Genomic DNA, 25272 nt, shown 5'->3' with positions numbered 1-25272 from the left:
GGACGGGATCTAATTCTAGCCAAAATCCGAGCACTAAGCTGCAGCAATTTAGTAGACAGAAGTCTTCTTGTTCTGGTTCAGTGGCACTGAATGCTCTCTTCCCCCTCGTTCTCTTAGAGGTGCTGCTAAATAAATGCAAGACGTGACATGTCGGGTTTCTTAAGGTTGAATCAGGCAACGAAAAACACGCCATGCTTTTGGGTTTTGAAACTGTGAATTGAGTTTTTAATTTGACAGGGTCTTATTCATTATACAGGGTACAATATGTGTTTCAGTATTTCTGTATGTGTGTGTTTGTGTGTGTCTGCTGGATCTTAACGTCTCACTGACCAGTCAGTGTAGGTTGTTTTTTGGTGGGTGAAGGATTTATCAGGTCAAAGGAAAGAGGGAAGAAAACCCCCATGAAAATGAAAGAAAAAATCTATATTATCAATCACATTTAAAGCATATGTATTAGATAATAATTAATGGATAATTGTTGGTACTTTTAAGTGTAATGGGACCAACAATTAACATTCTTAATCTACACAAATAGTTTAATTTTATTTTTATTTAGGTTTAAGATTTAATTTTAATGCATCATTAATATTGCACAACGCTACCAAAGCAAATGCATAATTGGTCGAACCTTTTACTTATAATGGGGATAAAATAATTCTGATTCTTGTAATAAAAAAGGGACTTAATACCCCCATTAAAATGTAAATACAGCCAATTAAGATAAAATTGTGAACCTATTTATGGTATTAGATATACGTACTACATATTAAGTAAGGATTATTTACAATTATAAGCCTCATAATCCACCTTAATTTACCCCCTCTTCAACTCTGTTCAGAGTATTTTGAGTTATGTTATGTTTATACCAGCAACTACAAGTAGATCAAGTCACTTGTATCATGATACAGTGTCTTGATTTTGAAAGGCCACCAGATGGCACTCTCTGCTTTATAATCTTGGGCTCTATACCATTAATTCAATGAAACCTGGCATAATTTTCCAACTTACAGTGCCATCTACTGGCTTTTCAAAAGTAGTATCATGAAGTATCATGATACAGTGTCTTCAGTACACAGCTGTTTCATGAAGCTTCATCAACACATCACTACCTGCAACACATGGTACAGCATTCCAGCTTTTTTTCTATACATATACAGTATCTAAATGAAAATGCAATTTTTCTATCGTAGAAGTCTCCCGACAAGCTCTTGAGGTGAAGTCCTGTCACCGGCCGACTCCTGGCCAGATTCTCATGAGACAAAAAAAAAGCTAACTCTTTAAAACTCCCTTTGCCTTTCCTCTCTTAAACCTTTTTTCTTTTGTATCGCCAGACTACCCTCAGAAGAATTACCTCATTCCCTTAGATGTAAGTAGACAGGTACAACATGTCCCGGGAATTGTTCCCTTTTTCGGTGCCAAATGATTTCATTACATTCTATTGTTTAATAATGTCAATGTTTTTTGTAAGTAAGTAAGTAAGTAATTTGTTTTGTTTGTTGACCTTAAACAAGTACACAAATAGGTTTTTATTGTAAGTAAGTAAGTAAGTAAGTTATATTTGTATAGCGCTTTTCTAGACCAGGGTCACAAAGTGCTTAAACAATCAATACAACAACCAATAAAATAGATGATTAGGAGGTCAAGACAACACCGAGACAAACACAGAATTATCAGAGAATTAAGCAAAATCCTGCACAAATAAAAGTGTCTGAAGATGTTTTTTGAAGGAGTCAGTAGACTCCATCAAAAGCAAAGAGAGGAAGATCGTTCCAAAGCTTAGGAGCAACAGGCTGGAAGGATTTCTCTCTTCTGTTCCTGAACTGTGTGCAAGAAACCATCATCAGATTCTGATCCAGAGACCTCAGAGCCCGAGCTGGGATGTTGATTATAGAAAATATAAAGAAAATATCAGTTTAATGTGAAAAGAAGATGTGTTAAGCCTTTTTGAACCTTTTTATTTCATTATTTTAATCAAAATAAATATGACGAACTGTTAGGGCATATTTTCACTATATTTATACTGGTTTAACATTTTAAATTAATATTTCATACTCATACTTTACCAATTGATAACAGAACTATTCGTTCAGAATGTTTCATGATATAATTTTAAAGGCAAAAATCCAACTTTCAGTAACAATTTTTTTATTATAAGGTACCCATAAATCAAGTGCATGACTTTAAAAAAAAGCCTCACTCCTATTTTTAAAACGGAATCCTCTTAAAACCTACCTTACTAAAACACATGGCACGATCCTCCATCCCTGAGCGGAGAGATAACACAAGGAGAAAACTACGATATACTCTTAACTCCTACTCTTTACACATTTTAAGCCGCAGCGAAACATAAAGCATGTTGTTAAGTAGGAGTTAGCAGAGGCTTCTTCTAGGTCCGAAAATGTCACAGGTGTGGTGTGTAGTTACGCAACATCACTATAGCCTGGTTTTCTCTGAAGTCGAAAATGCAGTTCTAAATGTCTCATAAAGAGGCAGAATAAAATAATAGATGGTAACAAAAATATATTTTGGACCATAATGGAAGGTTCCAAAGACAAGATGTGGGCGGATATAGTGGACGAGGTTGCTTTTTTTTTTTTTTTTTAATCATCAGTGAGTCCAAGACTGGCCTCTCATTACAAAGATTTACAATTCTTTGACGCTCACGCTTTTATTCCGGTTGCAAAAATGGCCACTGTCATTATTCCAAGTCTTTCCACCGGCCCTTTTCTAAAGTCGTCTCTTATAGTGTGGGCGTTGTGATTTTAAATATTGCTGTCCTATTTCTGTAATTTCTGTAAAAAGAGAAGGGGCCAATTAATCGCCTTGATCTCCCCAGAGCAGCCAAAAGAACAGAGACCGGGGTAAGAAGAAGAAGAAAAGAAGCGCAGCGAGGATCCTGAGCAGCAAGCTTTAAATTACAAGCGGGTATTGGGGAGGAAAAGATAATCAAAGGAGCTCTCTGCCTGATGCGTGCTCTCTGAAGATTCCCCGAGGAGGTATACTTCAGCTACATGTGTCATATAATGTCAAAAGAAGAGCGCCTCTTTATGTGCAGGGAGAAACTCCAGGGTCCATGAAGAAGGTCTGAGCTCATCATAAGTTGATCATGGAGTTGCATCAGTGCACGTCGCAGAGGACAGACAGCGGAAGGACTGTCATTTAATGAATTATTAAAGACGCCTGTAATGAATTCCCTCTGTGTTGGGTACCAGGAGACCCGAGAATTGTTGATTTCTACACTTTTCATCAGCATATAAATACAGTAGAGCAGAGCATGCCGCGGCTCATTAGTTTGATCCGTTTGACTGTCAGAATGTATAAAAAGCTAAATATGTACAGTGTGTTCAACGATTGTTATCGACGGTGAGGGATTATTGGCTGTAATCCCAACATTTTGTTTATCATCACTGGAACGGCTTCAACACTTTAGCTAAACATTTATCGGCATTAGTGTGACACCTGGTGGGTTTCTCAGTTTCAGTGATGCGGATGGCAGATGGTAGAGCTGCTTTGCATGAAAACACCCAAAAGTCATGTAAAAACCAACCGTCTTTATTTCTATATCTCGTTTCTTTGGCCTCTATTCAAATGATCCAACAGTCCAGTTATATAAACATGTTGATTTGGTTTAAATGCAGGGGATCAGAAGTAAAACTTAATGTGGAACTAACTTTTCTACCTAATAAACTGTATGTTAGCATATAAATTAAACAAGTACATTATTGTAGCAATTGTCTAGAATCACTTACATTTTAGCAAAACTTAAGGCTACCTTAAAATGTCTTTAAGTTAAATATGAACCTATACAGCACAAAAAATGAGAGATTTCATTGCAAATATAGCAAATAATTTAAAATATTGAAATTGTTTATAATCTGTTTACAGTTAAAGTGTATTTTATGTTCTTCATTGACAATGAAAAATAGCACATTGCTTGACAATGTGTGTAGATACTATGATATTTTCGAGCCCCAAATTGATATTCCTGGTTTAAACTGTGTCAAACAGAAAGTTAAAGTTGAATCTAGGTGAGGATTTCTTTCTTTCTTTCTTTCAATTTTTGTTAATGTTCATCCCATTTTTTTTCTAAATATTAAAACGTTTTTTTGAAAATTATATTTATATTATAAATAAATCTTTTATCAACTATAGATTAAAATATATACTTCTAGCCTGTAGAGGAAAACCATATATTTGGTTCACATTCTTGCTTTTTTGTTCAAAAAATAAAATATATATATAAAACAAATATACAGCTAGTGGTAAATACCTTCTATGCTGTCTTATATCAGATGTGGATTAAATACCTACTCATCCTCTTAACTCTATGTTTTAAATAAACCAGGTTTGAAAAGGAGAATAATTGCCTCTAAACTATATTTCAGCATCTTATGAACAGCACCAAAAGAAAGAAACGAATCGATGCAAATATAATTGTCTGTTATTGAAGGCTGTGATGGAGAAACATAATAGAATTGTGTCCTTGTCCAGATGCAAAAAACGATGCAACAATAATAATTGTTTATACAGTCAAAAATCCACAGTAGTACAGTTTAATTTTTTTTAATTTCCTATTAGATACCACAGAGTTCTTATTCTATCTATCTGGAAACTCATTCAGTTTTTTATTTGGTCTAAACAAAGTGGATTTTAATTGACAAACCTAAAACATAACACCGAGCTGCCCACCCACATTACTGTAACTGAGAAACCCAGCATGTGACACACTAAATACGATAAATATTTATCTGTGTTGAATCAGTGATGATGAACAAAATTTAGGGATTACAGCTATTCATCTCTTATAATGGTCAACAAACATAATGTTAAAAACCAAAAATGTTGATTGTTGTTTTCCGTTACAGGTTAGAAAGATAAATATTACTGAAGTAGTACTACTAGGTTGACAATAGCGTGGCATTAAAAGACAAAATGTCTTTTTTGTTTTCTTCCAAGTGATCCTGGAATCTGGAACCAACAACTTCTTAGAGTCTGAACAAATGGTTTCTAACTCAAAGGAGAACAGAATGTACAGTAAACTACGCGGTAAATACATGTCTTGTTACTGCCACTGTGGAATTAGATTCACTTCAAGAAGGCACATTACTCTCCTAGGGTTTAGAACTGCCTCCACTAAATTACAGATACCTTGATTACCAACGTTTTTCCATCAACTACCTATTGTGTCTCTGGACTGTTAGACACTCAGGATTGCATGTTACATATACTTCTACAGGGAGAGCCAGCTGGGCTGCTACCAGTGTGTGGAGCATTTAAACCTGTGCCAAATATATTTGCAGATGATTTAGGCCACTACAGCAGAATCCTGAAAGAGGGTAAGCTGAAAGAAACAGCCTTTTTTAAAAAAAAAAAAAATCTTTTTATGTTGTCTGAAGCGAAATCTAGCAACAAGATCTCTCCTCTGAGAGTGCGAAAATCAAATGTGCAACACAAGTAATAAGAATTCCTAATAAGTGAAACATACATTTGATGTGGAGTTTTGTGCCGTAGCAACCTGGATAGGGATCGTGTGGGTGGGATTGCTGCAGGGTTTGAGAAGGTTAACCACTGATAAGATAATAAATAAGAGCTCCTGGATGTGTGTGGGAGGACATCTTCTGCTCAGCCTTGACTGCAAAAGACAATACAATGAGCAAGCTTAGCATTTTTTTTGCCTGTTTGATTTGGTTACAGTTCTCAGTGGGGGTGCAGATTTCACATCATATTTCTAAACTAATCTCTCCGGAACCGTAAAACTTATTATGTTGTTATTAATCTTTATTTTTATGTTACCTCAAAGTGTTCATGACTGACATGGAGCCTGTGGATGCAGGCTGTTGTTTTTTTTGGTTTAAATCAGAAATCTGTCAAACTGACTTTTTGATTGTCAGAACCATCAGCGCATATCTTGACTTACCCTTACTCATGGAATACATTTATTCTGTGCTGCAGAGAGAAAAAACTGTTAATGTGAGGAAAGACTCAGTCTGTAAGTCAAGCTCGACTTCCATCTGACACTTTATCCATAACTTCAATCTTGCAAATGCGTATGAGACATTATATACTGCAGCTACTGCGCTGAATATCATAGTTTTCAGCTATTGATCAGTCTTACTCTTTTGGTTTAGCTCAGTGAAATGAAAAAAAACATGCATCTACCTTTGCTGATAGCCCAGCCTCCTTGTCATCTTGAGCAACAGATGGGGGGGAAAAAAGTAAAAAATCGTACCAGAAAATAACGGCGGCGCAGTTGTTGGAAATTGTGAATAAATCATCTTGATAATTTGGCACTCAGTTAGAAAGATTTATGTGATTAGAACTTCTGTCGTGACAGAGAACAGGTGTGTTATGTTTGTCTGGATCACAGGATTTACTTCTCTTAAGTTTTATGTCGGTTGGCAGATACTTAAAATATTTAATAGTTAATTTACTGGTTCGTTAGCATGCAGTGCCTTTGAATATTTTAAATTGTATTTTATTTGATTTTCTTATTTATTGAGTGTACATATTAATGGGTTTATACATAATGATAGCTTGATTTTGCATTTCAAAAATATTGGCTGAAATAAAGAATATTGTAGTTAAAAAAGAAAAACATTTACAAGAATATAAGACTTGAAAGTTAAAATATTGTTTGAAAAATGAATATTGGGATAGAAAATAAAAGTTGACATGGAAAAAAAAGAGCAACCAAAAGACAAAACACACAACAATAAATACAAATACAGATACATATACAGTATTTAAGTTTCCGCCTCATATCGCTTTTATAGTCAATATTTATTTTAATTTAAGATGGCACTTGTAAGTGCCGAAAGTACGACTTGGACTTAGACATACTTTACTGTCATTCAAGTATCAACAAATGTCTACAGAAAGAATTTGGATGATGGATACATTATGTGATATCAGCCATTGTTTTTCAAATGGTGTTTTATTTTTAAGCTTGCAGGAAGAAGAAGATCTGGTCATATCCATTTTACTCATTTCTACCACTGACTGTCTCTGAGTTGCCTGATGGCAAGAATAAAATTTCATGAAGGTCATGTTGTAATGGTCGACCTACTATTCTATTGACTGATGAGTGTCAGATAAGGAATGAAAAACAGACAAACGTGATACCCAACCACACACCATCATTGCTCCCGCAGACATCATACATGTCCAGTTAAAAATGCATGCGCAAACGTAATCAGCCGGCAGCTAACATGAACCGCTGTTCAACAAGGAAACAGCAGCTGGTACGAATAAGAGCCTGTTTGTCCTCACAGTCTGCAGTGTCAACCTGATGGAGGAGCAAAACCTCTTTAACATGGATGTTCATCAGACCAGTGATGGCCACACAAAACATTGGAAAAGAGACAGTACATACCTTCCCCAAGGAGCTACTTTCACGTACAGTCAATTTAATGAAACAACATCGATGTTTCACAAGAAACTCTCAGAACACCGATATCTTATACTGTAGCTTATTTCCAAACAATTCCAAAGATGTCTTGATAATTTTCTCACGAGTTTCTGAATCTGAGCAGTTTAATAGTTATGGTTTGATGAAGCTTCATTAAAACAGTATCTTTATTTTTTTTTACATTCCAATAGAAGGCACTCTCTTTTTTGAATAAATGCTTCATTAATCTTTATCATTTCTACTGTTTAAAAGCAAACAAATCAAAGGAGGTGAAAGCATAACCTTTACTACTCCTTTGGTGAAAGTGATAAAAGCGCAAGTGTTTTTCTCTTTGAAGTCAATTGTGACAATTTCACTATGAGACAAAATAAAAGGCTCTTCATTTCAGCTTGTGACTTAAATAACCACTGGACTGTTTCTGTGGTTTTCATCATCAAAAGAAGATAGTGAGCTGATGTGGTTGACTTACTGACAATATGTTCTCTTTGTGGTATTGTCTGATGTTTCATGTTTATAATTGCTGTTTATAAATCATGATTTTGGCTTCAATATCTTGTGACTCATAGCTATATCTGTTTTTATCAGTGAGAGGTTTTACTGAACAGAAAACCTAAATTGTAGTCGCTCTGGGTGTTTGCTATAGCTTCAAAAAGCTTTTTAAAAATGTGATCTCGACCACATGTGGCATTATACTTTTGTGGTTTCAAAAATGTGTTGTTCATGTTGTGCTCAGTGGAACGCTATCATAGTACAAATGAATAAACAGAAGAACAAATGTGTCGTAAAAGATAAGAAGAACAAGACTAAAGGCAAAATGACAAATACAATTTAATTAAGAAAGCTGAACAGAGTTCAGACGAAAACATGAAACAGTCCAAAAAATGGTGGCAAATAAATATATATAAGAATATATCTATAATCTAAATGATCAATGAATCAAAACAAAATATGCAATAATCAAGAGCAAAGACTCAATAATCAAAGTAAAACTATAAAGAAGAAGGAATGAAGTAGAGTCAACATCATACCAGGCAGAACTGTGAACGAGCTGAAGCCGGTCAATGGAAAGTCTGGCGTATATGAATGAATCCTGATTTACAGGTTCCCAGCAGGCGTGTATCATCAGTATTAGTGTATAATCGTTATTTACAGTACATACAGTATATGTTCAGCTAACACTCGTTGAGCATGTTTGCTCTACCTTAGGCTGTGGCATGGTCAGACATTTCAAGCACTTTAAATCGGTGTATCCTAAATTGGAAGCACTCTTTAAACTTTAAAATCACAAGATCAAAATAAAAAAAAACCTGCTTGTAGAATTTGGTGTGGACAGTAAGTACACATTTTATTGTTCCTCAATGCGTTTAAACCTTTAGAATTTCAGATATAATTTTAGTTTAGTGACAATTGTCAAGTACGGTTTTGTAGATAAAAAAAGTTCTGAGAGTTTGAGTAATAAAAGTATGTTTTCATTACACAAACAAAGATTTAATGAAGGTATTCACGTTTTAAGTTTTCAAAGCCGATGAGAGTTTGAATGTGATTCTATGAGTGACTGTGCTCTTGATGTTCTTCATTTCCACTGCATTGTGTTCTTTGAACATAGACGGATCTCGCCCTTTGATTGCCCTCTATTTTTATATCGTCTACAATCCACAGGGATTCAATTACAGAATGAATACAGTTTGATTTATGTGTCTTAGTAAAGATGGAAGCCCAGAAATCAGGACAAAATTCTAAAACAATGCACTAATCAGCAGCTCTAAACACCATAATGAGATGAAGGCTGAAATGGCTGCTCTGGCCATTTAATGCCACGTGTATTTTTGTTCCCTAACTGACCAGCCACATGGATAATGGGAGACTTCACTCAGTTTATTGAATTCTAATTGAAATAATCATGTTTTTGCTGATTGGACGAATAAGATGGTGTCTATGATTATTCTAATAACAGCTTCAGAACACCGACTTGGATTTTGAAGCTAGAAATTGTAGCATTATTTTCTATCTAGTTTCAAACAAGTGCAGTTGTTATGCTGAATTTATCCTGATAGAACAAGTTGATACAGACGTTTCCTCATTCACAAGAACACAATTCAGGCTCTTTCATCTAAATCCAGCTCGACAAGTGATGCAACGAACATGCTAGTTAATCCAAAATCAAATACATTTGTATTACCACAACATTCTCTTCAACAACTGATGTAGATTATAGTACATTTGTATTGAATTTTACCTATTTCTTTGTTGAACTCCTTTCTAGCTCTCATTTGATGGGTCACAACCACACACGACCAAATGTTTTAAGAAGCCAAAAACCAGAGGAGAGAAGAAAAAGAAAAATTATCCACAAAACGAACACAATTAATGACAAAAGAGCTTTCTTGCTGTGAGGCATCCACAGGACTCTAAAATAAAAACAATGCTGTAAAACGAGATAATGTGTTTTTGAATTGGCTCCCCCGCCGGGCATATGAGTACACATCCCTTTAACTCTTAAAATTATGATCAGATTTTTTTTTTTTTTAGTGTTAAATTAGCTCTATTAAGGATCCGATGCAACAGATTTTTTTTTACCACTATTTGTGAATCCTGCAAGATATGATCTAAAGCAGGGGTCCCCAACCTTTTTTGTACCAGAGACTGGTTAAATTTCAGAATTATATTCAAGGCCAGACGTTCAGATGGAAAAAGTAAAAATAGAATAGCAAAGTGCATGACAAATACATTTCCCCATAATGCTGAATCTGCAAGAGCTCTGGACTGGTTATATTTGTGTATTTGCATCTATGTATATTTGATTGTATGCAGACGATGGTGTCCTGTATAAGTGTGTCTCCCGGCTTTTAAAGACTGTGTGGCAATGTGTGAGTTTGTGTTTAGTATTGTTTATTTGGAATGGGGACCCTGAAACAGAACTTTTGTTTCAAAATATTTTGTGTTTAAACAATTTTTCACTAGTCATGGGTTCATCTTTCCAGGAAGTTGTATCAATAGAACAGATTTTTATTATTGTACTTTCTTTCTGCCCCAATAACAAATGTCTCACAGACGGACCGGGTTGGTTGGGGGATCTATAGGTCCGAGACATCTTAAACAACGAATGTAAATTAATCATTTAAAAATAATGCCGTCCTCGGAATGTGTTTTCTCTTCCAACAAATGAGCTTTTAGCCTCATCTGGGAAAGATGCAGCCTGCCGGTAGTGAATAATGCATATGCATGTTTTATTTATTGCATGTGCTAAGCCACTTTTATTCATCATCATATGTATTCCCCAATGATGGATACGACTCTGATGAAATTCTACACGGTGAGACATTTTGTTATATTTATCCATGCATGGTTAGGAAGAGACGTTGAAAGCCCGACATCCAGAGTACTCTCGTGCAGAATAACCTGTTGCCCACGGTGAAAATGCAAATGGGAATATGTTTTAAATCCTCCCCTTGAATAAAGCCCTGAATGTGTTTTGCTTGGAGCATTGACAGGTAGAGCGGCAATAACGTGAACTCGCCAACAAAAGGTCAGACAGGCTTTTGAGCCAAAGCTATTGGAAGGCTTCAGTGTCATGGGCCTTTAAAACTCCACGTTTCCTCAGAAGTGAATCCGCTGCCAGTTCCCCATTTCACTGCTCTGCAAAGCAGAATGGACAGCAGCCATTGTGCATCGAGATAACACACTTCAATCATCCTTAATGTCACTGGGGCAGAATGACTCACAAACTCTATGGAAGGAGCTTTTTTTTTCCATTCTCCGGGTGAAATAGAAAGTTCAAATAATAGAATTATTAGCAGTGGACTTTTCTTTCGTTTTTCCCTCTAATTATAGTGACCAGGAGTCATGTTGTGTGCAGGTTCTTGTAAAAAGCCTCCGGGTGGGAGACACTTAAGCTGCACGTTAAGGTTAAAACTGATGCAATTTAATTTGTTCAGTTTAAGCTGTAGCTGAGGGGCCCAAAGAGTACAGCCTAATTATCTCTCGCTGCAGTTATTTTCCAGTGTAGCGGTGCCACCCTGGATGCAAACAAAAGCTAATTATTTACTAAATAAGTTGGAAGCGGTCAGGGGGAGCGGTGGGAGCCAAGCTCCGAATGCACATTACGTGATAGATTGTAGAAAAAGAAAGGCTCCAACGGCGTTTATCTCAGAAGGCGGTGTGCAATAAACATTTCAGTTCATACACGTAATTGGAAAGTTATGAACAGGAAAGTCAATTTGAAATAAATGTTCATGTTTGCAATTATTAAAGGTGGAAAACTGACTTGTATGATGAATAAAGAAACGCAACACTCTGACTAAAGACCGATGAAGTAGGACACACAAAACTGGCACCCTTGTTTGTGGACAAAGCATATTGAAGCTTCTCCTTTCTATTCAGTGTAAAAGATGAAATGATAAACGGCACAACTTCTACCGGCATTGACTTCATCGGTGAAGTCACGACTCGGCTGCGGAGAAACAGCAAATGCAAACACAAAACACAGAGACCCTCTTCTCACCTTATTTGGAGTGAAAGGCTGATGTTTGAATAGTCTCCAAACAATCAGCATAATTAAATTCATCTACAGTACAAACTGTGGGTAAAATTGTACTCTTGTAAACCGCCGACAATAGGGTAGGAAGGTGCAGTACTTTGTGAACTATATTATATATTTTTACTTTATTTGTATGCGATGTATTGTGTAAACTGTCTGCATCTTTGTTGAGGACTACAGATGGAAAGTAGAGTTAGAGCTGGATCTGGTGCAGCCATCTTTTAAATAAAAAAACTAAACTAAACTAAATATTGTTTCTCCTCAGTGGGGATGTGTATATAAGTAGTTAATCTAGGTTGGTTGTTAAATGTTACATACATTTGGTGGTTGGGTCAGGACTGCAGACTGCAAAAAAAAAATATATATATATGTATATATATATATATATACGATTCCATTTCAATAATTCTAAATATTTTCTAACAGTATCCTACTTTTTTCCATTTAATCCACTTGAATTATGAAAACCAGATTATCATAATATAATATTCAAAAGTAATGCATTTTGTTTAAAGAGCAAAACATGCTTTTAAAGGACAATTTTTCAAACATGCGGTTCAACCAGTTCCTCGTTCTTTACGTCGTACTTAAGATTCTGGACTAGAGGCGGCGCTTGCGGTGTGGTAATCAATTTTGCACACTGGTCAGCGGTACAACGCTGAATGGCTAATTGACCACAGTAATGGTGCATAGCTACGCGATAGTGGACGATGGAGACGTGCACATTAAAAAACAATTAATTTCCAATACTAATGTCACTCTTGGCTGCATCCGCAGCTTCGTATAACAAGGGCCCTGTCATTGATAAGTCATTTCATTCTCCATCGGGGGATTCGCACCAACCTATAGATGATGTCTGCAGGACTCCTTTTGTCCTTTTTTTTTTTTTTGTCTGGTGAAAGACTTGCTGTACGTGCGCAGTTGATTAATTTGTTTCCCTGAAAAGCCACAAGGTTTTGGTCCGGTTTGATTACATTATGCGCCTGTCGCACTTTCTCTCCGCAGCGTTCACTTCACACGGTGCTCAGGAAAGACATCAGCAGTTCCCATCTTCTTTCTTTTTTTTTCCAGTTTGCTTGAGTCTTGAGATCAAATCTTTCAGACAGAAATGCTGGTGATCATTAAAAAAAAAGAAATGCCAGAGAGTTTTGTTTTTGCTGCAGGGACAGATTGATTACTTTTTGTTGATTTATTACTGGTGGTATATTTGTTTCTCAAAACAAATTATTAGTTTGGTTAAATGTCACAAGTCCTTTAACAGAGAGAATGAAAATCTGATTAAAATCGACCAACTCGGAAAAAAAGGGTAGAAGTTTGTTAGAATCATCCATCCAGTGAAAAGTTCTCTAAATCTTTGGTGTATACTTAACGAATACATGAGGGATTCACAACTAAATCATCTGTTTTCTCTACAGGTGTATCTTTGCAAACACAAACAGACTCTAACTCCCCTATAGGTTCTTTTAGCAGCAATTTGTGTTTAACATCCACTGAATAATACAGATAAAAATAAACATTCCTTGTGGAAAACCTTTTTTTTTCGTACTTTTCTTTGCACAGCTGAAATAAACTTCACCAGAAAGACTAGGCATAATTTTACCTTCTTTATTATAGCATGATATGAAATTTAATTAGTGCTCCTTTGTCCTACTTAAGGGCAAAGAAGAGATATTTTATATACAGCAGCTGATATTATGAATGGATTCATTTACATTAAAAAGAGCAATCATAAATGAAGAAGCCACTTTTAGGACACAACTTTGTTATACTAGAGAAGAGCAAAAGGAATATTCACACTATAGCTGCTGATAACTAGTCAGTTTGTTATCAACACTTAAAAAAAAAAAGTCATGAATAGTTCTGTTTGTGTGTGTCTGTGTACAATTATTCACTTGTTCAATCACTTTTGAATTATGGATTGCATGCAAACACCACTTTGAAGTAAGGAAAAGTGGTGAAATAAAACAATTATGTTTGTGTTCGATGACCTTTTTAAGTACAAGTGTAAGGCCAAATATGAATCGTCGGTTTGTAGAATACAAAAGCAAATAGGAAAACAGCCAAGAAAGAATCACATGGTCACACAAAGGTCACATTTGTAATGTGTCGAGACAAGAGACAATGCATGCAAAAAAACCTCATGATATGATAAAAAAAAAATTGTCTGATTCTAAATTGAAGACTGAACCCAGTAATTTGTAAGTACTGTAACTTGAGTAAAAATATAAATAAACTTTAAAACAAATGTACTCCAGGAAGGTAATGGTGGCTCTTCAGCTCTTGTACTTGAGTAGATGGTACAATAACATACCATTTTCTTCAATAAAGTACTTCAAAAAAACACGGATTGTCCAAAAAAAAAGACCACTAAGAATATATATAAAACCAGAAAATAAGACACCACGGAAACAAAACATAAATATTGAAACATAATTTATAATTGTTAAAAAATAATAGTAAGATAATAATGACTTAAATATCAGAGGGGGAAATGCTAAATAAGGTTAAAGAGAAAACTTTCTAATGACTAATACGACCATTCAACTCTCTAACATCAGTTTGAGAATAAATAACAAAAGAACAAATGTTGCTTTTTAAATAGAATGTCTGATTTAACAAGCGCTTGTTGATTTGTTTTTCTTTTGACGTAAGTGCAGTCACCAAGGGCTTCTTTTCAGAATAAAGAAAAGGTTTCCACCATTGAAACAGGTTTCTTTCCAATTACAGTATATTTTAGGAAAAAGTGATGTGTGTGACTCAGTTCTGGCTACAATTGTAACCGGTAAATGTCCTATGTTAAATATTATATATACAAAAATAATTGTTTGTAAAGATTTTCTTAGCAAAATACTCACGTAATACAGTCGTTTAAACGAATCTGATGTTTCTCATACACGCCCACCTTGAATCCATTCCATTCCAGACCCTTCGCCGCCACCGTTGTGCACGTGTCTGAGGACATTGCAGCATCACCACGGTGTCCTTGTAATTATTTTGTTGAGCGCGTTTGCTTTAACATGAGCTTAGTCAACGAGCCAAGACAGGGCATGTTGCAGGCATCTTCCTCATGACTAACTTGCATACGACACAATGTTCCCTGCTCTGATAGATGCAGGGTGGCAGTCCGAGGAGACTGGGTTTTACCACAGCAAAAGGATCAGACGTGATGGGTGCCGTGGAAAAGCTGACAGCATGAATTATGAAAGTCTCATTAGGGGGCTGTAGGGAATGATTTATCTCACTCGGAAATATGGCCATCCTTTCTCCTCCACGCGCTCGCCTTCTACGCTATTATGTTTTCTTCCTTTAATAGTCCGAGGTGTATCATTTTCAAGTTATTAGCAAGGTATTCCCAAAGAAATGCCAAACGGCGACACAATTAAATTGAAAGTCGCTGCTCGGTATGCCAAACGAAATGGCTTTGAAAAGGACAAGGTATGCTCTTTGGAAATTGGCTGCAGTCGCGAAAGGTGCTAAAAAAAAAATGTGTCATGTTTCTCGCTCGACAGATGCATTGCTTGGCATGGCGGCGTGGATTTGGCAGCGTGTGTGACAGCCAGGTCATCCTGTCGCGGTTGTGTGTGTCCACGACGCTGTCAGGGGGCTGCTTCTATAGTATCTCTATAGTCCGGGAACAAGCTAGCGAACCGGACAACAATGCTTTATTTGGGAAAATGCTAAAGTTACAGTTAAAAACAATTTAAACATTTGAAATATTTTGCTTAAGTGACATCTCTGTGTGCATACATTTCAAAATATTTTCCTACCAAAACATTGAAATCAATAGAAAATAACTCTTCTGAAATTAGTTTTATGTTTAAAAATCAAGTATGACAATAATGTGTAATTTTAATTAAATATAAAAACAAACCTTGTTGACTATTATTATTTTCAGAGTAATCTGTTCCTTTTTAGATTTATATTAGAAGTTTTTTCGTAACAATTTCCCATGGCTTCGATACAAGATGGACGTTACAGACGAGTAGTATCGAGGTATTTGAATGTTTTAAAGTTTTAAAGACGAAGACAATTGAGCTTCAGTCGCCACATTAAAATAAACATACCTGTTTGTCTATAACTCTAAAAAGGTACAGATTACTCAGAAAATAATCTCATTGGGTCAACGTTAACTTTAAGTCTATAGTGTGCTACAGAAGACACACAGCCCTTTCTAAACAATGCATCGATAGCTGCTGCTGCCGAGGCTCCCCTGGACCTCCACAGTGGATATGCAAGGATTTTATCTTGACCGCAGCACAAACACATACTTCCGGCTCAGCACAGTTCAGAAAAAAAATAGTTGGAAAACACTGAGACAGCACATACCTCTGCCAAGGTGCTCAATTTTTGCAGTAAAACAGATTACACAAAAATCAATCCAATGACTTCCCTGACTCTGTGTTGGCTCACTCAAAATAGTGCCTTAGGAGTTAATCAAGCTGGGTATTACCTACAACGCCACCAGTTACATGAGCTCCTCACCATTCCTGTGTCCTTGAATCTTTACTCTTTTAACCAGGAACATGTTGACAAACCAAAGTTTCCATAAAAATAGACACTTGGATGATTTATACCCACAAGGTCACAGGTTGTGTTTACACCTTCGAGTCCAGTTCCTGGCACAGAGGAATCTCCCCAAATCCCTTTTTACCCACACATGAAGCAGACAGACAATACCAGCATTGATACAATTATAATACTGTTTCATGTGGTTAAGTACATTTAATAAACAAACCTTTGTTCGACACTTTTCCAACAATTTCGATCCGACATATCTGCTGTAGCATTGTGACAATTACGCTGTGATCATTCCTTTGAAATATCAATCGCTCTGGATGGATAATAATAAATGAATTGAACATGCTTTAGCAATAAATGTGTTCTCGGATTAAACTCAAGCATCTGGATGATGACTTGTGTTTAAATGCATCCTATTAAATGACATTTAAAAGACCCTATCAAAGACATTTGTATTCTGTATTTCTCTGCTGAAGTCCATATTTAACATTTATCTGTAAGTTTTGCATGAACTCACAAATCTTTATCATTAAAAAAAGATTAAAATCAACTCATAAAATAAACATGTCTGACCTGCAACTGATTCAAATCGAACTGTGTTCAGTGTCAGTTCGGCTCAGTTAGCTCCCTAATGAGACGCCAGTAATGTGGGATTTATAATTCAAGGCTTTTTCGGAAAAAAAAAAGATAAACATTTAAGACTTTTAAAGCTATTGTTATAAAAAATATATATATATATATATATAACGCACACGAGGAAATGAAACCGTTTTGCTTTATAGCAGGCATATTTTGATGACAGGGATTTGTTCCCACACCATTCATTTCTCCGTGCTCATCTTCCTGAACTGCTTTCATTAGTAATCCACTTCCATCCTTGTTTCTGCCAATGCACAGTAGTCCTTTCACTCGTGTCTCTGCAGCAGCCTCATGTTCAGTCGCGGTGGCTTCAGCCGCAAAAAAAAAGAAAAGAAAAAAGGCTGGTGGGTTTATTTGGTGTCTTTTAAATGATTATGTTTTAAAACATATCATTTGTAAATGTTCCTTTCAAAGTGTTAAACTGTATATTTATAGCTTTAAAAAAACAGGAATATTCTTTTTTGTGGATGTGTGTAAACAATTATGGTGTTGGTTTCTTTTGTGGGTTTTTTTTCCAATATAAATTACAGGTTTCATGATACGATATGAAACAGTGTGCTCTCTTCTAAAGCCCACTAGATGACACTCTGCTCTTATAAATTTACAGACTTAAACCTCACATCGCCTTCAGACTTACAGCGCCACCTAAACCTTGGACTGTATCATGTCGTAGTTTTCTTTGGTGTCTCTGCAACAGCCTCATGTTAAGTTAAGGTGACTTCAGCCTCAAGAGAAAAAAATAAGAAAAGGAAAAAAAAAGGCTGGTTGTTTTTTTGGTACATTTAAATTATTATTATTTGTTAATCACTTCAATAAACTCAAAGTGTTTAAATACACATTGATCGCTCAAATAAATGATATTGTATAATGATTGTATTTTTTTGTAGATGCATGTAAACAATTATGGTGTTTTTTTTCTGGGGTTTTCTGGTTTTTCTTTTTGTTTTTTTTAATATACTTGAGGTTTCATGATACAGTATGAAACAATGTCCTGCTTTAAAACCTTCGACACACTAAAACCTCAATGTTTTAAAACTTACAGCGGCAAGTCCCTTTTCACTCAATGTCTCAGCAGCCTGTTAAGTCATGGTGACTTCATCCCTAAAAATATAGGTATATAAACATATATTTTTCAAGTAGGATATTGCTTTTTGGGGTTTTAAAAAAATATAAATATCATTATTTATTAATCATACCCTTTAAATAGTAAGCTCAACATGTTGAAATGTACATTTATACCTCAAATAAATCAATATTATTGTTGTATTTAACATACTTTTGCCTTCAATTACATTTTCCAAGACAGCTGTACGGATACAAAAGAAAAAAACCTTGATGCCTGAAGAATGTTTTCACAGATCCAGCCCTTCTTTTCCATTTCTTCTGTTTCTTAGTCTCTGAAACAATGTAACAGCACAGCCTGCTGAAGCCTGAACGGTGTGCAATAGAGAGAAGAAGGATCATCTGCTCACAGCACCCAGCAACAGTCTTCTTTATGCAGTGCTTTGATAACGTCAGAGCTCCATCTAGGTTGCTTCGGGAGGTACTGCTCAATAACCTTGTGATTTAAAACCTGCAGCTGTGAATTATCACGACTTGCCTCTGGTATCCACTCATTTGCCTGCAACGTCGGTAAATCAGAATCCATCCTCACACCCAGCTCGCCCAGCTGACTGTACCCAGACAGAGTGCTCCGTCGCGCTTGAACGCTTTTTAGGTGAGTTCACAAGACTTCTGGACGAGCCTCGGCGGCAGTCGCACAGAATCCTAATTTGGCTTCATTCTGAGTCATTAGGAGAGTCAACAGGAAGCAAGCAGATGGTAGAAAGAATATGAGGGATAATTGTACGTCTCCGAGGACGATTCGTCATTCCGTACAACCCTTTCATTTTCTTAATCTAATTGAGGTTTTTTTTTTTTTTCCTTCCCTCAGAAATTGTCTCAGGAATGTTTGGATTTAATGTAAAGAGCTCTTTGTGGTTGTGTTGATGGATGGAGCCATGTCTTTTTTTTTTTAGATGATAATTATGTCATCAGTATAATTTCCATCATCATCACATGTTTCCCCAGCTGTCTAAAGAATGAATAACCCCGGAGAGACAACATTCAGTCACAGATAATATTCAAAACAAAGTGGTGATTGAAACAGTTTTGTGTGGAAGTCGTTCTTTTTTTTTTCTTCAACAAGTGGGTTTGTCTTTCTCATTCATTCATAATTGCTCGCAACACAATTCATGATTTTCTTTTTGTTATTTTTTAGGCTAACAAGCCACAAGAAGGCTTGTCTGGTTTTTGTTTTGAAGCGTGTTGAGGGAACTGCCTGAATGACTTCTTCTATTAATGCATCACAACATTAAATAAAAGTGAGAAATGTATCTCTTTTTTTAATGGTTGCAGCAGCAAAATTTGCTCAAAACTTATGTTTCTATCGATGCAGGGATGGGAAATTAAATGTCCTTCCTTTCTTTTATGCTGTGACTCCAACGGAAAATGCAGACGAAGAAAAATAAACCTATATGGAAGATATTGTAAGAAATAAAGACACATTTTAATAATAATAATGAAATACTAACATATATTTGTGTAATTTTGTCTTTATATAAAGCTAAAAATGATGTTTTTTAAAATGCTTTTGTATTTTAAGTAGAAACTGTAACTTAAAAAAAATGGAAAAATGCTTTAGTTGTTAAAATCTCTTTCCATTTATCTTAAGTAAAGAAAAAGAAAAGTCCTAAAACGATAAACTTTAATCAAAGTTACATTAAATAATAATGTAATGAACAAAATAGAATCTCAGGATTATTACTACCTTTTTTAATTTGGCCTCAGGAGGATCCAAAAATTAAAGTCATACATACGAGCCACAATTTTACAAAATCTAATGCCATTTGATTCAAATTCAAACTAATTAAAAATACTATGAATATGTCGCCATCGTAGCACAGGATTCTAATTCAGTTGGTGCATGAATCAGATAAGATAGCATCGGAATGTGAGAAGTAAAGTTGCATTTATAAAATATAAACAGACGGTACCACATTCAACGTTCTAGCCAGACTGTATGCTTGTCGCTATTTTTGGGAGCGCGGACTCTTCAAAGTGTAGCGGTAATGAAGTGTCTCTCATTAAAAGCTACATTTGAGACAGTCAGTGAGAAAAGCGTGGAGGCCTGTAAGTAGAGAGCCGGCGATAGACGTAACTCATGGGGACCTCCGCGTAAAGACTCATTTCATGCAAGGTTAGACACATCAGTCATCGGCTTTTTGCTGCCTTTCAATAGAATTACACATGAAACGTGTCCGCACAGTGAAGATGAAACTGGAAATGAGATTTCTTCCTTTTGGACTTGAGCTGGCGAGCTAGTTCCCTGTTGGTGCCTCGGCTTAATTCTTCTTTTTTTTTTCCTCTCTCTCTCCGAGAAGATGACAAAGGTCACTGAGTCATGGATCGTTCATTCTTTTGATTGCATGATGCCTCTTGGTTTGTTTGTGAAGAACACAGGAACGGTACTTGGCGGCGGAGCATTAAAGAGATCGGCAGTGAGTCTTTTTTTTTCCGTAAACATGGCCTCTAATTAATCTTAAAAGCATCATTGGGCGCTGATGGGTCAGAAAAGCTTTTGAGCTCTTAAATCAGGCTCACATAAATCACTTTGGCACTGCAAGCAAAATGTGCTCCAGCATGATCTGAATGTCCATACCTATGGTGTGATGAAAATACTGTTTCCATAGTTAATATTTTCTTTGAAATTTGATCAAATAGTTCAAATTAATGCAAGTATCGAGAGTTATTTTTCATGAATATATATATTTAAAAAAATGTACATTTTTAACTGATGATCATATTTCAAGTTTAGTTTACTGAAGCAAAAATAATATGAAGACACATTTTAGTGTTTGTTATTTTCAAAATGTTGCCGTTGGCTTCAAGTATAGATTACAGAAGGGGTCACTCACCTTAAAACTGAAGAGCTACAACCATTTTGACACAGTTTTGAATAATACGTTTTTTCGTTTGATAATGGGTTACGATGACCGTGTTTCTGTAGATAGATTCCAGATGGGATTTTTGATGTCGACTACGGTAGTCATCTGAGGTACGGATCATATTATTATTTTCTTTTTTTTAACTATAAAATGCAGGCAAATTATACAACAACAAATGTAGTTAATCAAAAACATAACAAATAGATTATAGACTTCTTAATAAATACTAAAGGTTTATAATCATCACCAAAGGAACTTCCCCAAGAAATTAATTAAGCAATAATTTAGTTTATTACTTTTAAATAAACTTGTTTATGTATGGTATCATGATACAGTGTGATCATCATGAAAGACCACCAGATGGCACTCTAAGTTTGAAAATAATGACAGGTTCCATTGAATTAGTAGATCAGAGCCAAAGATTAAAAAGCAGAGAGTGACATCTAGTGGTCTTTCAAAAATAATGACACTGTATCATGATACCTTATCAGACAATTGATAAATTGTTGTGTGCAATTTACACATTGAGCCCAAATCTGTAAAGATCACCCTCTTTGAAAAGATTGGCCTTACAACCCTTTGTTTCAAGGCAGTAAAATCACCACAGGAAAGGTTGTGTTTGATACAAACCTGGGTCAGATCCGCTCGACAGCTACACCCGAGTGACTGCGACTCGCCGTAAATGTTCATCACGGTACCGCCACGAGCTACACTACGATCCTTGTTCAATTCAACATGAATGCTGTTGCTTTCTTGTCTCTGCTTTTTCATTGAACGCAATTCCCTCTTTACCCCGGGCTTTTCCAAAACCACCATGTCTTTGATCAGAATCTCTTAGTCTGGGACATACATGAGACAGTGTCAAATCAATTTGCTTTAGTCTGAATACCAGCATTTTTTTTGGGTTGCAATTGACACATTGAATCTTGAAGAGATTAAGAGGGCGGATGCATAAACATTTTAACTAATGACGTTTTCTATATCACTTTTATGTGGAATAGCTTTTGTTTATCGGAACCAGATTAGATTAAACTGCCGGTGGAGACGGTATTTACATTTAAATAGGCGGTATTAAGCATAGTTAGCATAGGCAACAGTTTCACTTTGAAAGCGGAGATTCAACGCTACGATATAGTGACAGGTTAGTTACTCTGATGGGTTTAATCACCTTATAAATAGGTGGACTAATCACTAGTTACTATCTGTCCATCAAGAGCTGAAGTCTCACACGGCGAGAAGTACTTTTTAATGGATAATTTACCTTATAGTAGTTCATATCATTGAGGTTTACAATTAAATTAACACAATCAATTATGACATTTGATCTTCTTCAATTCAACATCTATTTATTGTTTCACGTCTGGGTCCATGTTCAGCATCAGTTTCACTTGCATTTCATTGAAATACACTAATAATAAAGATCCAATTATGACAATCACAGAGCGTGTCATCATCGCAGTTCATATTTTCTTCCTCCATTTTTTTTTTTTAAATGCTTACCAAACCATCCCACTGTAGTGTAGGCGAGAGATTACGTTATTTAGTTGAGATTAGTTTGTGACTTTTAAGTATATACCAAGAGAGATCTATTTTTTTCTAACTTACTAACATGAACAATGTGTGTGTTGATGCATCATCGCCTGCTTTATATATTTGCAAAAGACAGAGCTCATCGGAGCCACACTGACAAAACTCTATTCACATGAGCAAAATACAAAGTCAGATTAACTTTAAACAGTTCAAGGATTGATAAAAAAAAAGAAAGAAGTGATATTTCTCAGTGTGGCATCAGAACATCATCTCTTTGACCCTTCAAGGGAGACAAAGAGGGTCTGAATAAAAGACGGCTCAGAATACATTTGTCTATTTTTGCAAATGTGAGGAAACTGTGGATCAATAGCATGTTATGTCCATGACCCCCTCCTCTGTGGCTTTCTGATGGCTTACACATTTTTTTACTTTCATTTTCTTTCTCTCTTCTTTTTCTGGGTGTGCAGGCGGGAGGGTAAGCGGGAGGGCATTGGGTTTTTTTTTTTTCTTTTTTTTTGGTCAAGTGTCGTAAACTCCAGTGCGAGTTTAGTTGCATGTTATGCTACATGTGTCTACGCTGTGCTTTCAAGCTTAATTAATATTTCCAACTCACCCTTTGACAAATTTGTTGCATTGTTCTAGATGAGAAATTAAATAAGAACATGTGTGGTCTTTGTTTCTAGCCATGTTGTCCCCCCCTCCTCCCTCCCAAGCATCCTGTAAATAATAAATAAAGTATTTTTCTTCTCAGAAAATCAGCTCTCTTACAAACCCTCTATTTTGTCTCATAGAATATGGGATGATCGGAGAGCATACAGTAAAAAGTCAGCGGCCAAGATCAGTTCATGACACAAAGGCCCTGAAGGAGCAAGCCGAATCTGCTAAATTTATGGCACAAACTGGTAATACAATAGTTCTTTACCTTGTTAACTAAACTTAATTTCATCATGCATGCTCGATCTTGTACTGCACCTTTTGATAAGTGGGAATGTTCTGCATTATTTCTTTCTTTACTCATCCTCTATGGCTATAGCTGAGAGTTAAAGTGAAGGGTTCTAGGAGAGGTTGGTGAGATGTACTGCAGGTGGGTTACTCATACATGTCGTAGGGGGAACTGTAATGGAACGGTGGGGTACAGTTAACCCAGCGAGTCAGGGAGGATTAAATGCCATCGAAAAAAGAAGAACACCCTTTGGGCCAAAGTGAAGCACATGCTTAGTAATAGTCGTGGGTCTTCTTTTATTAATGGGAATTCTTTTTTTTTTTTTACAATGGTAAGGACTATTACCAAATTAATTTCAAAGTGCTTCTCAGGAATGATTTATACTTAAAGAGCAGAGCTAGAAGTGGGTGGGTTTTAGTTATTGGCTATGGAGGTTTTTTTCATTTGTTTTGCATTTCTTTGATTGTTTTTAATTTAACTCATCGTGTTGTTCCATTAAATTGCCGTCATCGTTTCAAAGAATATAACCCCCCGACCCCTCTTCATTTTTCCACCTCCATCCACACACTAACACATGACCATTAACAAAGTTGACATCTAACACATGCTGTAGGTGTTTCTCGTCCCTGTCCAGTTGCACCGCTGTGCTTTTTTTTTTCTTCTTTTTTTTTTTTCCTCATCGTCACATTAACTGACTCTCCCTGTACTGCCTCATTTGACCAATTGATCCACCTTCCAGTCAATATTTTATGATCTGAAACAAAAAACAATGCAAGCGTAGGGGTTAGACGCCACTTTGGCTGAATCCTATGTGCGCCTGATGCTACATGCTGAGAAAATGCTTTCGTAATTGCGTCAAAGTATAGTTCAATTTGTGGTTTTAGTGTTAATTTTGAATGAGATAACAGCTAATCTGGATGACTAATCCACTGTAACAAATATAAAACTGATTCTCCTAATTTATATTAATTAATAACCCTGATGCATTAGGATTATTAAGACCGTCTAGTTCCTTCTTTTAAGAGCAACTTATTTTCTAGCTAAAAACTTAAGAGTTTTATATGTTTAAAGATTTATAAGGAGTTGAAATCAATGTAGCAAGATATGTATTATCAGTTTCCTCATCTATGCAACTTACTGAATGGACAAAAATAATTTGTACCAAAAGGAGAAAAAAAAGGCTTCTCATGTTTTAGTCATTTTCAAATAGACCGAAGCATTTTGAAAACACAGGAAGTTTCTATGGTTGCCAAGGTAACAGGAGAGACTTTGCTGCAGTGCAAAAGGGAATCCATATTTCAGTTTATTCTTTCCGAACTAACACTCATTAAAGTTCCTTTTGATTTTCTTTCTCTCAAAAACCCGCCCTTCTTTGCATGTCACCATTTTCTTATGTTTTTTTGCCTTTTTTTTCCCACGTTATGGTAAATATGATATTCTTCTTTTAATGCTATGCATGGTTTATTCATTTTGTTTATTGAATGGAATTAGAATGTTGATATATAAGTATTGAAAGCAGTACCTTTATCTGTGATCTTTGCATAAATACATTTAAAAACCGTAAATAGGTTGATTGATCTTTTAAATGCTGCTAAAAATGATCCATAAATACTGTATGTAAAGTAAGAAGGAGTCGAATCAACACGTACCAGTATTTATCAAAGATCACATTGAGGTAAAGCAGTGTACTTACAAATCTGAAGCATTCCCG

At 35.8% G+C, this 25272-nt stretch overlaps 1 protein-coding gene across 7 annotated transcripts in view; it reads left to right on the top strand.

Annotated features, from left to right (window-relative positions):
* adgrb3 (adhesion G protein-coupled receptor B3) overlaps window positions 1–25272 on the top strand; it is a 134082-nt gene that overhangs the window by 33295 nt on the left and 75515 nt on the right. For 4 of the 7 annotated variants that reach the window (XM_087802387.1, XM_087802385.1, XM_087802384.1 and 1 more), the window contains exon 3: window positions 23410–23520. The exons of the other annotated variants lie outside the window; for them this stretch is intronic. In XM_087802387.1, the coding sequence (XP_087658513.1) occupies window positions 23410–23520 (111 nt within the window). The remainder of the gene's footprint in view (window positions 1–23409; window positions 23521–25272) is intronic. 7 annotated transcript variants of the gene reach the window in all.

The sequence above is a fragment of the Callionymus lyra genome, chromosome 11, assembly GCF_982586985.1.
Source record: "Callionymus lyra chromosome 11, fCalLyr1.hap1.1, whole genome shotgun sequence".
Lineage (NCBI taxonomy): Eukaryota > Metazoa > Chordata > Actinopteri > Syngnathiformes > Callionymidae > Callionymus > Callionymus lyra.
Note: the sequence above shows the minus strand (reverse complement) of the source record. Positions and strands in the feature narration are given on the sequence as shown.